The sequence below is a fragment of the Daktulosphaira vitifoliae genome, unplaced genomic scaffold (assembly GCF_025091365.1).
Source record: "Daktulosphaira vitifoliae isolate Bord-2020 unplaced genomic scaffold, ASM2509136v1 Scaffold_3, whole genome shotgun sequence".
NCBI lineage: Eukaryota > Metazoa > Arthropoda > Insecta > Hemiptera > Phylloxeridae > Daktulosphaira > Daktulosphaira vitifoliae.
In genome coordinates, this window is record NW_026099574.1 from 24692662 (window position 1) to 24705328 (window position 12667).

Consider the following 12667-nt stretch of genomic DNA (forward strand, 5'->3'; position numbering starts at 1 on the left):
GAAGTCTTCAATAAGTATGTCTGTATTCAAAGTATTTTCCAATATATGTTCGTTATATGTAGATAATATATGTTAGATAAAATAGACAAATAAGATATTCCATCTTGTCCCATTATCGATCTTAAATAGTTTTTACCAATTTTTAACTTATTGAATAATCTTTTACGCGTCGCCACAGTTATTGGCAAAATCAAAAATATGCATAAAGCTATTTCTACGTTTGGATACTCGGCACTTAAAGAATATTTTGTAATTAATTAAAGTAGTTGTAAAGGTGCTGCGACTCTTAAGTCGGATAAAAGAGATAATGCCTGAGACTTAAAATCTTTTATTTCAGAAATAAAATCTGAAGCATTCAGATTCACTTAAGAGATTCAGCAATTTCAGACATTTTTTCAAATCGATTTTTCAGTTCGGTAAGAATTCGGTCATAAACTTCACATATATCTTTTTTTAATTTACTATATTGAGATAATACTTGCATGTTGTCTTCAATTGACTCGAAGTCAAATTTTTTTACTGACCTCTTTCGATTATCAGAAAAATTTGCTTTAATACCAAGATCATTAGCTAGTCCTTTTCCGTATTCAGTTGACTTAAAATACTCCGAAAAAAAAACTTGCATTATATTTATAGATGAGCATTAAGACGTCAGCGTGATAACGATAATATTTTCTATTAATTATATCAGTAGCTAATATATTTTACAGCCCCCGGTATTTTACCAAATTGTTCTTTCGACATCCGTGTCGATCGATAAAAATATCCAATTCAACAAATTTTTATAAGTAATCAACTAAATACAATTTTCGACCAATTACCCAAAGTACCAATAATCTAAATGACATTAAAGTTGTACGCAAAGCATAACATATACCATAATTTTTAACAAAAATTATTCATTTTGTGCTCTCTAGGAAAATGCGTACAGGGCGTAGGCACCCTGCCCTTCCTTGCTACTGCCCTGGCTTTTGATATAACTAATTTCGCTGCAATTATTGCATTTTTAGACTACATTAAAAAAGGATAATTTTTAGAACTTTTCTTATAAAAAATGTTGATGGGTCGATAATTACTTTTGAACGAATGGGTATTGAATTACATGTACTTTTACCCCTGCGATATACCCATTATATGTATTAAAAATCTTATATCTTAATATGTACTTATCCTAAGTTTTCTATAATAAAAATTTTTTTAAGTAAAGCTTCAAAAAACTATTTTGAAAAATTATTTTTTATCATTAAAAATAAACAATAAATATATGATTTTAAAATAGTCTAAGAATGCAAACAATAAAAATAATTACGGCAAAATTTTAATTATATAAATAAATTATAATAGTTGTCAGTTAGATCTGTTCTATTCTGTATTTTGAAGTTATTCAAACAGGCAACTCTTCTGAATATTATCATAAACAATATTTATGTAATGAAAAGTAATTATAATGATGTGTTATTATTATGAAAAAATATATTTGAAAACAATAATGTAAAAAAAAAATTTAATTACAAAACTATTAAACAGCACATTATTTTAACATTTTTTTGTTCTAAGTGTTATATAGCCATTAACAACAAAGCCAAAATTTTATAAGATATAAAATTATAAGATTCAAACTTAGTTTGGATAATAATTAGCATTTGATATATGCGAAGTTAATGTACTTTTTAACTAATATTAATGATAGAAATAATAAACTGTTAATAATGTGTAAAAAAATACTGTTTTTTTCAGATTTCAATTGTCAATTGTTCTCTATGTCGAATCCTAACTAGTTTTTATTTATTATAACAACGTGTATTCTTTTTTGTAAAATTTTATTAAAATATTTGAATCAAGATTTTTTTTTACTAAAGTAAATCATAATTTTTACTTAACATAACACTTACTTAATTCATATGATATATGATAACCAAAATTTATTTTAATAAAGTAGTACAACTTTTTTTTCTATCAAAATTTTTATTTAAATATTTATAATTATAATAAAGTAAAACTAAACAAACAAAATAAAAAAATATTACTATAATAGTTTTATTTTAATAAATGCTCTTTAGATCACATGTCTAATAAATTAAAATTAATATAAAAATACTATTTTGGATTAAAATTTTATTATATTAAACAAATTATTTTAATTCTAATGCAAACAAAGTATCAATAGCAATTTTCAAATTATTCTTAACTACTTCATTTTTTATAGTTTTTAATCGTTTTGCAACCGTACGCCCGTAAATGTCGTCGTCATTATCTTTTGAAAAAACGTTTGTAATAATCGATATAGATTTTAATGGAATAAAATATTTTAACAAAACGTGTTCTAATGTGACTTCGTGTTCAAAGTAAGCATCAGAATCACTATAAAATTCAATATGACAAATTTCACAAAAATACGGCACAGCGTTTAATTTAAAATTTCGTTCACATTGGCCAAATTTACCTGTAGACTCACAATAAAAAAAAACACTAGTATTTACAGGGTTAACATTAAACGCTTCATAAACTGAACTCATCAATTCTGATAGTCTAAAATTGTTCAAAGTATGTTGTGTACTATTTGTATGAATTATCAATCGTTTACTCATGTCTAATATTTGATTTGTAGTACCATAAAAAAGAGTATTACATATCTTACAACATTGATAAGTATAGTTATGAAAATTATAGCTATTTAACAGATGAATTTCGGATAATACATGATTTTTCCATTCATTAAAATTTTCCATATATGATTCGCAAATTGCACAGATAAATTTTTTAATGTCTGAAGAGTTTTTGCCACTCATATTCGGTTTACGTTCGCAATTTTTAAAGTGACCTAACAGAGCTGTATTATTTGAAGGCACATTTTGTAGACAAGTGATGCATTGAACTTGCTGATTTTGGGCTGATGTAAACTGAGACCAAACAATTCGAGGTAATTTCCAACCATTATTACTAATTTCAATAACTTTCAATAGAGATTGATGTTCAACAGATGATAAGTGCCACAAATACGTCTCTTCATTGCATATAAAGTTTGCGTTACAGCATTTACAGTAAAATGGTTCAGATTTCTTTTTCGTTTTAGTACATGTTAAATCTAGATGTATTGGATCCTCATTAAATTTCTTGCATGGACCACAAAAGTATAAAGGCTTACTATTGTTCCATGATTTGACGTAAGCCATAAATTTACAAATAAAAGGTAAATTAGCATCATGGTCGTGTTCTTCTAGCATGTGGTCTTGTATAACATCGTCCGTATCATATAATACCAAGTCACATGAAGAACATGTGTAAGTGTACAAAGTTTCTTCAGACAACTTACATTGATTCCAATGGGCTTTTGTTCCAACATGATTATATATCCAATGTTTAAATTTTGTTGTGGTCATCGAGCAAGGTCCACATCTAAATTCTGTTTCAAGCGTCAGTTGAGCTGATAATATTGTACAAGTAGAAAAATGTTTTTCGATTTGTGAAATTTTATTATCAAGCACTCTGCTACAGAATACGCAGTAAACTTTATTTTTAACGCCAAAAGTTTTGAAAGTGTAATTTTTCACTGTTTGAATGGGAGGTTTTTCAATGATAAGAGTTGACACACTTCCAGTAGACATGATTTCAAGTTAGTATTAGTTTTAATCTTAATAGATTGTAAATGAATCAAATGAATGATCTTGAAATTCTGAAATAAATCAGATAAATTACAGCGTCGTTATTAAATAAGCATTATAATTAAAAAAGAAATGAATTTTTTTTATCTAGTATTGATTTATGATAGTTATGTTTAACAAATATTTTATTAATAATTTGTGGTTATAACTTTAACAATACAAATTGTATCCATTACTTTGTAGTTTATAGTATTTTTTTGTTAACAATATTTAAATTATAAAAACAGTACTAATTAAAATATCTATCTTATTAAAATAAACATTTTTTTAATAATAAAAATTTAAGTAGTTAGTTTACAACGAAATGCTTACTAATGAAAACTGAAGATAACTTAACATTTAAATAAATCATGTCGTTATTTGAAAATCAACCATAAAACTAAATAAAATCATATCCTCTGGTCTCAACAAATAATGAAGAAATACTTAATTAAATGTCAAATAAGAGTATGACAATAATTTTTATCTACTTCCACGTATATTTTAAAATTTTGCTAACAATGATAAAGCAATTGTAATATTTCCTTTTAATTTGATAGTGTATATTACGTGAACACGCAGCATTGATTAAAGTAGTGTGGATATTTGTTTTTCTAAGGGAAAGTATTTCGTTGGTCATCTAGATAGACTGTCTTGTATAAAACGAATTCCTAAATTATTATATTAGTGTGCTACTTTTAAATTTCTTAAACTTCTTAAATTACTATAATATTATATTGTTGATATATTTATAATACATTTTTTTATTAAGTAGCATATATGATATAAATATGTAGACAAAACCTACTGTGGAAAAAACGTATTCAGATTCTAATTAATTTTTATCTGAAACCTATTGGTTATAAAATAAATTCATATTGATTGAATAAAGTTCTTTTTATATGCACAGAATTTTTGGTTAATGAGTTAAATACTAGTATTTTTTTTTCATTATTGTTTTAAGCTTATTTAAAAAATTATTTTTAACTTTTCAGTTTCATATACTATGAAAGCTTGTTTTTTACTTTTTTTTGTAACTATATTTTTTAATACTTTGTATAGGTACAATTAAAGGGTCGCTTTGTTAGTAACTTATGCCAATAAAATGACAATATCATTATTAATTTTTTTTAAATTTTAAATTTTTTTATTGTATCTATATTTCTAGAGAAACAAGTGGATTGTTTTCATTGTTTTTAACAATTTATTCGTTTCCTAACTTACTAGACACACTTTATATGTATATATACTATTATTATTGATTAAATAAATATGAATATATTATTAGATTTAAGTTAAGTGGTATAAAACGCAGCAAGAAAAACTTTTTTTGTTTTTAAATCTCAAACAGCCTCTAGTATTAAGCATTATTTGCGCCTATAAAGATTTATATTATTATTATCAGAGCTTGTAAGTTCATATACTAAAATATTAAATAAAACATGTAAATATGCACTAAAAAAAGAGGAGTAATGTAATTAAATTTTGTTAGGAGGGGCTAAATTTAATTTTCTCCCTTCAATAAATAGTTTTTATATAACAATGTATATAATTTTGTCTAACTTGTAAACTTGGGGAGGTACTTAGCTTTCCCATACTCCACCCGACGTATATATTAAATAATCTAAAATAAGTATATTTTTTAAGAGCAGGAAATATTTAAAATGTATAATTAATTTTATATTATAAGCTACAACTTCTTAGTAATAAATTATAAACAAGTAAAAATCAAATGCCTAAATTAACATAATTTTAAAAACTTAAATAATCTTCATAAATGAATTCTTCTTTTGATTTTTTATTTTCAATAATAAAAATAAGATTATTAAAATGTAAATAATTAAATTTTGAAACATTTGAATGATTTAGTATTTACTTAATTATAATTTTTTTAAAGTTTATACCTTGATAATTACATTGTATTATCAGTGTTTTTTTTATGTTTTCTAAATTAAAAGATCGACGATTGGTTGACCTTTCTACATCTAATGAAGTAAGAGGTGCATATTTAAAACACAATAAATCGTTCTCATTCAAATTTTCAGGTAGATTTAGATTTTAAAGGTCATCTTCTTTGCCGTTTAAAAAACATTTTTTTTTCTCTTATACATGTACTTATATGTTGCGATGAAAACAAATTTATTGATAGCCATGTTTGATTCAGTGAAAGATAGTGGTATAGTGCATAATATTAATTCCAGTGAACTGATTTTCATTTTATATGACAAAAACTGCTGAATATTTATAAATTTATATAATTCAAATAATACATCAATATTTCATTAAAATTATTAACACTAATAAAATAAAAAAATACACATTTATAAATAAAAATAATATATAATTAATAAAAAATAATTTATAATTAAAAAATTACAAATTTAAAAATCGCTAATTTTCGACATTTTTTCAATTTTTTTTTACTTAAAATTGCCACAACTTTTTAAAAATAACAAAATCGATATAATTTTTTATTTTATAGATGCATGATGTCTTTACCTATCATTTGGTATATTTTTTTATAAATCTGACCCTTTACCTGCCCACAGGGAGGATTTAAAATGACAACTTTTTCACAAAAAATTAACTTTTTCAACTTAACTTTTGAAAATGTTCCGGAAGGTCTGACACTTTTATATATATCTTAAATTAAAGCTAATGTAATGTACTTTAATTTGAAAAAAAAAAATTTGACCTCTGGACTTGTCTTCATGGTGAAAACGGCTACCGAATGCTATTTTTGTGTGAAAATTTTCGATTTTATAATTTACATTTTTTACTTTAAAGTGCTATAACTTTTTAAAAAATGTATGGATCAATACAATTTTTTCATGAGAAGTAGTATTTATATACATCTTTCATTGGATATACTTTTTTTTTAAATCAGACTATTTCCCTATATATGGGGGGGCTTCAAATATAAAAAATGCATATAGAAAGAAGAACTTTTTCAACTTAACTTTTGAAAGTGTTCCGGAAAGTCTGACACTTTTATATATATCTTAAATTAAAGATAATGTAATATACTTTATCATTAAAAAAAGAAAATGTCGGACTTTAGCAGGACTTTAGGAAATAGCAGATCATGTAGCATTTGGAATAATCCACCAATTTTTTAAAATTAAACTCTATTTAAAGATTTGCATCAAAGCGTTTTTTTTTATAGTGATTTTAATCACTGTCAGATATCATTATACTTGATCCAACAATGCCACGTCACCACTTTGCTGCAATCCCCCTGTGCTGAGTTTTTTATTATGGTTTAAATATTTAAAATTGTTGTTATAAAAAAAAGGTGGGAGGGAGTAGGGAAGTAATAAAAAATGAAATGAAGTGAATGATTGTTAAATATATTATTTGTTAATACTTTATCATGAATATAAGGGAAAAGGAAAAGCAATTCCATTATTCCCACAAAAAGTTTATTCATAATTTATTTTAAATCTATCCTTAATCTTTTTTATGTTATGCTTAGAAATAAAATTTCTTACCTTGTGTCTAGCTAGCTTGATCGTTTTTTGTACAAAAAAAAATTTAAAAAAAGAACTGACTTTAATTTACTTAGTTATTTTATGACCTTGTAAAACTTGTTAAACTTGAAATATTATCTTACTCTTTTTTACACTTGGTATCTGAATATATATATTTTTTTATAAATTTATAGAAACTGATAGAGTATGCCAACCAATGCCTAGTGCACGTCACAAACTATTGTTTTACCAATAGTATCAACCGCTAAATGTGCTAGGGTAGATTTTCGAAATGTACTTATTAAATAGATACTCCAATTAAAGAATTAGCAGAAAAATTCTTGAAAAAAATTGGAACAACACACAAAATAAAATTAAAAAAATTAATTATCGTAATAGTTATTAAACATTCAAAACTTAGATAAAATAAATAAAAGAAAATTAAATTATTTTTGAAATGCGTTATCAATGAGAGAGTTAGATAAAAAACCCAAAGTGTGAAAAAGTTTTTAAGTCAAAGAGAGCAAAATCGCGAAACAGTCTGGTGGTTCTAACCAGATTTCTAGAAAAAATAAGGTGGTCAATGAGCCAGAAATCGCTCTTTTATAGGTCTGTTTCTGAGGAGGAAAATTTATATTTTAGATTTTAATTAAAAGATGTTTCTTATTGGTTATCAATTAAACTTAAAGGGACACGTGCGCAACCTATTATTCTACTATTTTTAGTTAATGTTACATGTGGTCATTGGTGTTTTATATCTATCATCTACCATAATAATGTAGTTTATTAGAAAAATCATCATTATAAAATTATAAACAAAATTAAATTATAGTTGCTAAATATCTGTTACATTGTGTTAATATACAAGTTTTAAATAACGTTATAAAAGTTTCAACTAAGTTTATCATTGTATTATTATCAAATTACTAGAGAAAATTATCTTTCTTATACTAGAATACTCATTAGAATTTTGTATAGTATAATTTGTCAATTGCAAAATAAATATGTTTTATTACTATTAGAATTATATTATTATCATTCAATTTTTATTATGAATTAAAATTGAAATTATCATTTTATTTTGAATATCAATCTATGATAAAATCATGTAAATTACTTTTTTAAATATTATTAATTATGGAATTTTAGTTGTTATTTATTCTGGTTTAAAAAAATTATTTGTCTAGTGATACATTAATAAATAAATATATCGTAACTAATGCCAATGGTTTTACTTGTTTACGTAAATATTATATTTCAGAAAAAAATTTTATCTGCAAGTTAGTTTCATAAATTTTATTATAGTTTATGCTTTTTTATTGTACTTTTTAGTAGTAACTATGTCTAACTCAAAAGTAATCAGTGATTTTGGTCATGATTTTTCTAAATTATATTATGATTTATTGATACAAATTCAAAGTTCATCGAGTTCTGAAGAATTATGTCATGTACTTCATGATGAAAAATCAAAAATGGTTTATCTACGTCATAAGCTACCTGAAATACAACTCGAGGGTACTAATAAGATACATGAGTTTTTTGTGAATTTCACCAGTAACGGTCGTACATTTTTTGTTAAGTCTGTCGACACAATTAAAGTGAAAAAAAACTGGTTTACTGTGTTGACTGTTGTTAAAACTACCCTACTTGGAGGCTCTGATCGCATTTTTATTCAATCCACTGTTGTTAAGCGTACTAAAGTTGATACTCTGAAGATTATTGGTTCAGTCATAAAATTTGATGATTGCTTACCTGATGATTTTTTGATAGAATCTTGTAAGAAGAATAAAATTGTTGAGTCTAAAGATTTCCAAGAAGAGCAACCTACAATACATGCTACCATAAATATTGCAGTTAAGGTAGATAATGTACAACAAAAAATAACTCCTGAATTACGAAATAAGACTTCAAAGATCTTATCTTCGTCAAATGATAATGATCATTATCTCGTGATAAGCTACTTGCCAAAGTCTGTGGGTCATGATGAATTGATGAAACAGTTTAGTTTATTTGGAGAGGTTACTAAAATTAAAATTATGAAGTCCAACAAACAAGGAAAAGCCAGGAGATATAATAATAGTTATATATATTTTAAAGATTTTACTTTAGTTGATTCATTAACATCGAAGTTTAAATCGATGGTGTTGGTAAGTGGGCAAAGAGTATATGTTAATCGAAATCAGCAAAAAACTCCTGTATCGTCTGGTTAAAGCATATTGTTGTTTTTAATGTCTATAAAATTCGTTTGTTATTAATTAAAAATATATTCATTTATTAAAATTCTAAATGCATATTAGTAATTAGTGCTTAATTATCACTGATACCTTAAAATATTTTTTACTTTTGTAATACTATAATATAGAATTTCAAATAAAAGATCATACATTTAAATTTTTGTTAGAATCTAATTTTCATAAAAAAAAAAAAGAGTATGTGGAGTATGGGATGGAAATTATTATATGAAAGTATATATTACAATGGTGAAATACAAGAAATAATTTTGTTATAAAAAAAAGTGATGAGAGGATAAATAAATTGAATATAAATATAGAAATAGAATATAAATATTATGGTTAACGGAGTGTTGAAGTTCGTTTAGTTACAAGATTAAAATAAAACTATACAGTATATAATCATTAATTCTTTGTTAAGATACAATGACCACACATATTTTGTCGTAAAATGTAAATTGAAAAAAAATTACATCCGTATGACGCACATCTGAATAATATTAATTCTACAATGAAATGTGCAATGATAATGGGGGAGAATTTTACGACATTTAATATTTATTGGTTATGCTATAGAATAATAAGAAACAGTGTGTGTTCACGTAAAATGCAACAATCCAGTTGTCGGGCGCCAAGCCTTAATGGCTGAATTATTTTTTTTATATAGGTGTTAAATACAAATTAAACATTTACGTTGAACGCATGCTATTACGGTCAGAATGGTGAGAAAGTAGCTATTAATAATATCCCCCTTTTTTTTTTAAATTATCTACCTAAAACAATTCTGTTATTCCCTCGATAAAAGTTGACCTTAAGTCTATTTTTAATTTTTATGACATGCTTAGAAATATAATTTCTTACCTTGTGTCCAGCTAGCTTAATCGTTTATTGCGTAAAAAAAAAGTATATATATATATATAAAGAGCACTGACTTTTATCTACTTATTTATTTTTGTAAAATTATGCAAATTATTAAACTTGAAATATTACTTCACTGTAGTTCCTTTCTATACTTGGTGTCTGAGTATATGTGTTTCTTTATATTTTAAAATGAAAATTTATATAACCAGATAGATCACAAAAATCAATCTCTAGTGACATGTCACAAACTATTGTTTTACCAATAATTTCAACCGCTTGATATGATAGGATAATGACATCAATAATCTATCAGTATTTTATAGAATTGTCTATTTGATATGAGAGTAGACAAAGTTAGAGACATCATCGGAGATATACTCGTTGATGAGTCTAAAACTGCTTGCGGAAAAGAGCGTGACAGAATATGAGAATCATTCCCTAGTGACACGTCATAAACTATTGTTTTATCAACACTTTAACCGCTTGATGTTCTAGGGTAATGATTTCAACAAACCATCAGCATCTTGTGCAATCAATCAAACACTTATCTGTCTAAATTTAAGATACACTCAATGATCTCCTCAGTGACATGTCATAAACCATTGTTTTACCAACAGTTTTAACCACTTGATGTGCTAAGGTAGATTTTCGAAATGCACTTATTAAATAGACAATCCAATTGAAGAATTAAAAAAAAAATTCTTAATTGGAACAACTCACAAAATAAAAAATTAATTTTCTTAATAATTTGTAAATATTTAAAACTAAAAATAAAGACATAAAAGGTTAAGTTATTTTTTTAAAATTACATTACTTATGAGAGATTTAGATAATATACACCAAGTATAAAAAAAAAGATTCTAAGTCAGAGAGAGCACAATCGCGAAATATTCTGGTTCAGAGATGCTTCATGACCAATTTTTTAGAAAAAATATCGTGATAACTGAGCTAGAAATCGCTATTTTATAGACCTGTTTTATGAGGGGGAGAATTAACGTTTTATATTTTAATTGTACAATGCTTCTCATTGGCTAGTCAAGTAAACTTGAATAGGCCTATGCGCAATTTATTATTCTACTAATTTGAGTTAATGTTTCATATTTGTATTGGTGTTTTATATCTATCATCTCCCATAATAATGTGCTTTATTAGAAAAATCATCAATATAAAAATATAAATAAAATAAAATTATAAGTGCTAAATATCTATTACATAATACATCAATATAAATTATCTTTAACATTTAATGTGATAGGAAAATATCCTACTACAAAGAAAAAGATTGTTGATATGGTAGGCATATTATAATAATAAAATTATTTGTTTCAAATGAAAAAAAGGAGAAGGAAATAAAAAAAGTTATTAGTGGAATTAATAATAAACTTTTCTGTCATACAATACTAATTTTTTTTATACATCTATATATTAACTACATCAAATAATATGACTCTAAAATATTTAGGTGTACTCCTAAGGTATCTCTTAATATCGTATTATAAGTATATTTGTATATTTAATGATTGAAATCTCAATTTAAAGAAAATTGACATGCGCAAATCAAAATAACATCATACTAAAACCTATGCGCGTGGAAAAAAAATTTTTTTCAGGGTACCTTTGGAATATCTGTAGGCAGGTTTGTTAAAAATTTCAGAATTTAAATAAAAAAACGATGGCGGCAATAAGCGTTTTTGATAAAATTTTTATGTTAAAAAAAATTTCTTATCTTCGCGAATAATTTTCTTAAAATACCTTATTGTACCCGGCCTTCGTCGAGCTCTTTCTTAAAAAATTTTTTTTTTGAAAATCGTACATTAAGTAATTTTTCTAGCATTTGCTACTTTCTCAATGTTTTATTATACGAGTGTTCATAGAAACAAGTAAATTGTTACAAATAATGAGAACACTAGAAATGTTAGATTATTAGATATTTAGTTAGTAAAATTGCATAGTAGATTTATTTAGTCACACGAATTAACATTTCATGTAATATAATAATCTGATTCCATAAATAATTTATTATCTATTGATTTGTATAATTAAGTTTTATTCAAATTATTTATAAAAGGCAAATTTATTCTAGTCAGCTTCTGTATTTATTTAACAGTTGTTTGTTAAGCTGCTAAACAAGCTGCATTTGTGTTAATGATAATTTATTTATTTATTTTGGCAATTTTAAATCAATCAAGAATATTTATTGTTGTTGAGTAAATTTTGAAAAAATTAATACATAATTTAATTTGTTAGTCAACGACCTGGTGTCCAATTTATTTTATCATCTTAATCTCATGCTCTGTAATCCAAGTGTCATTGGTTAAGCGTTATAAGACTTCTCATCCCCAGAGCGCAAACACCGTTATAACTGTATTGAATAATATTTATTTAGGTTTTTTAAACGAAAAATAAGATTCTTTTTTATAATACCATAAAAAAAAATCAAAACAATTATATTGATTTGGTAATT

At 24.8% G+C, this 12667-nt stretch overlaps 1 protein-coding gene across 2 annotated transcripts; it reads right to left on the reverse strand.

The window, feature by feature from the left end:
• Nucleotides 1-2015: 2015 nt before the first annotated feature.
• LOC126902206 (uncharacterized) lies at nt 2016-7151 on the reverse strand. 2 transcript variants are annotated; one of them, XM_050679242.1, is made up of 2 exons: nt 7133-7151; nt 2016-3673 (listed from the first exon to the last, which is right to left on the reverse strand). In XM_050679242.1, the coding sequence occupies exon 2, from the start codon at nt 3603-3605 to the stop codon at nt 2133-2135; it is 1473 nt and encodes a 490-aa protein (XP_050535199.1). In that variant the 5' UTR covers nt 3606-3673; nt 7133-7151; the 3' UTR covers nt 2016-2132. The 2 variants fall into 2 exon arrangements, with proteins under 2 accessions (XP_050535199.1, XP_050535198.1); XM_050679241.1 differs by lacking the exon at nt 7133-7151 and adding an exon at nt 3975-4149.
• Between the last annotated feature and the right edge of the window lie 5516 nt (nt 7152-12667).

Coding starts and splice junctions, on each gene's coding strand:
- LOC126902206 (XM_050679242.1), bottom strand. CDS start 3,605: ATGTCTACTGGAAGTGTGTCAACTCTTATCATTGAAAAACCTCCCATT.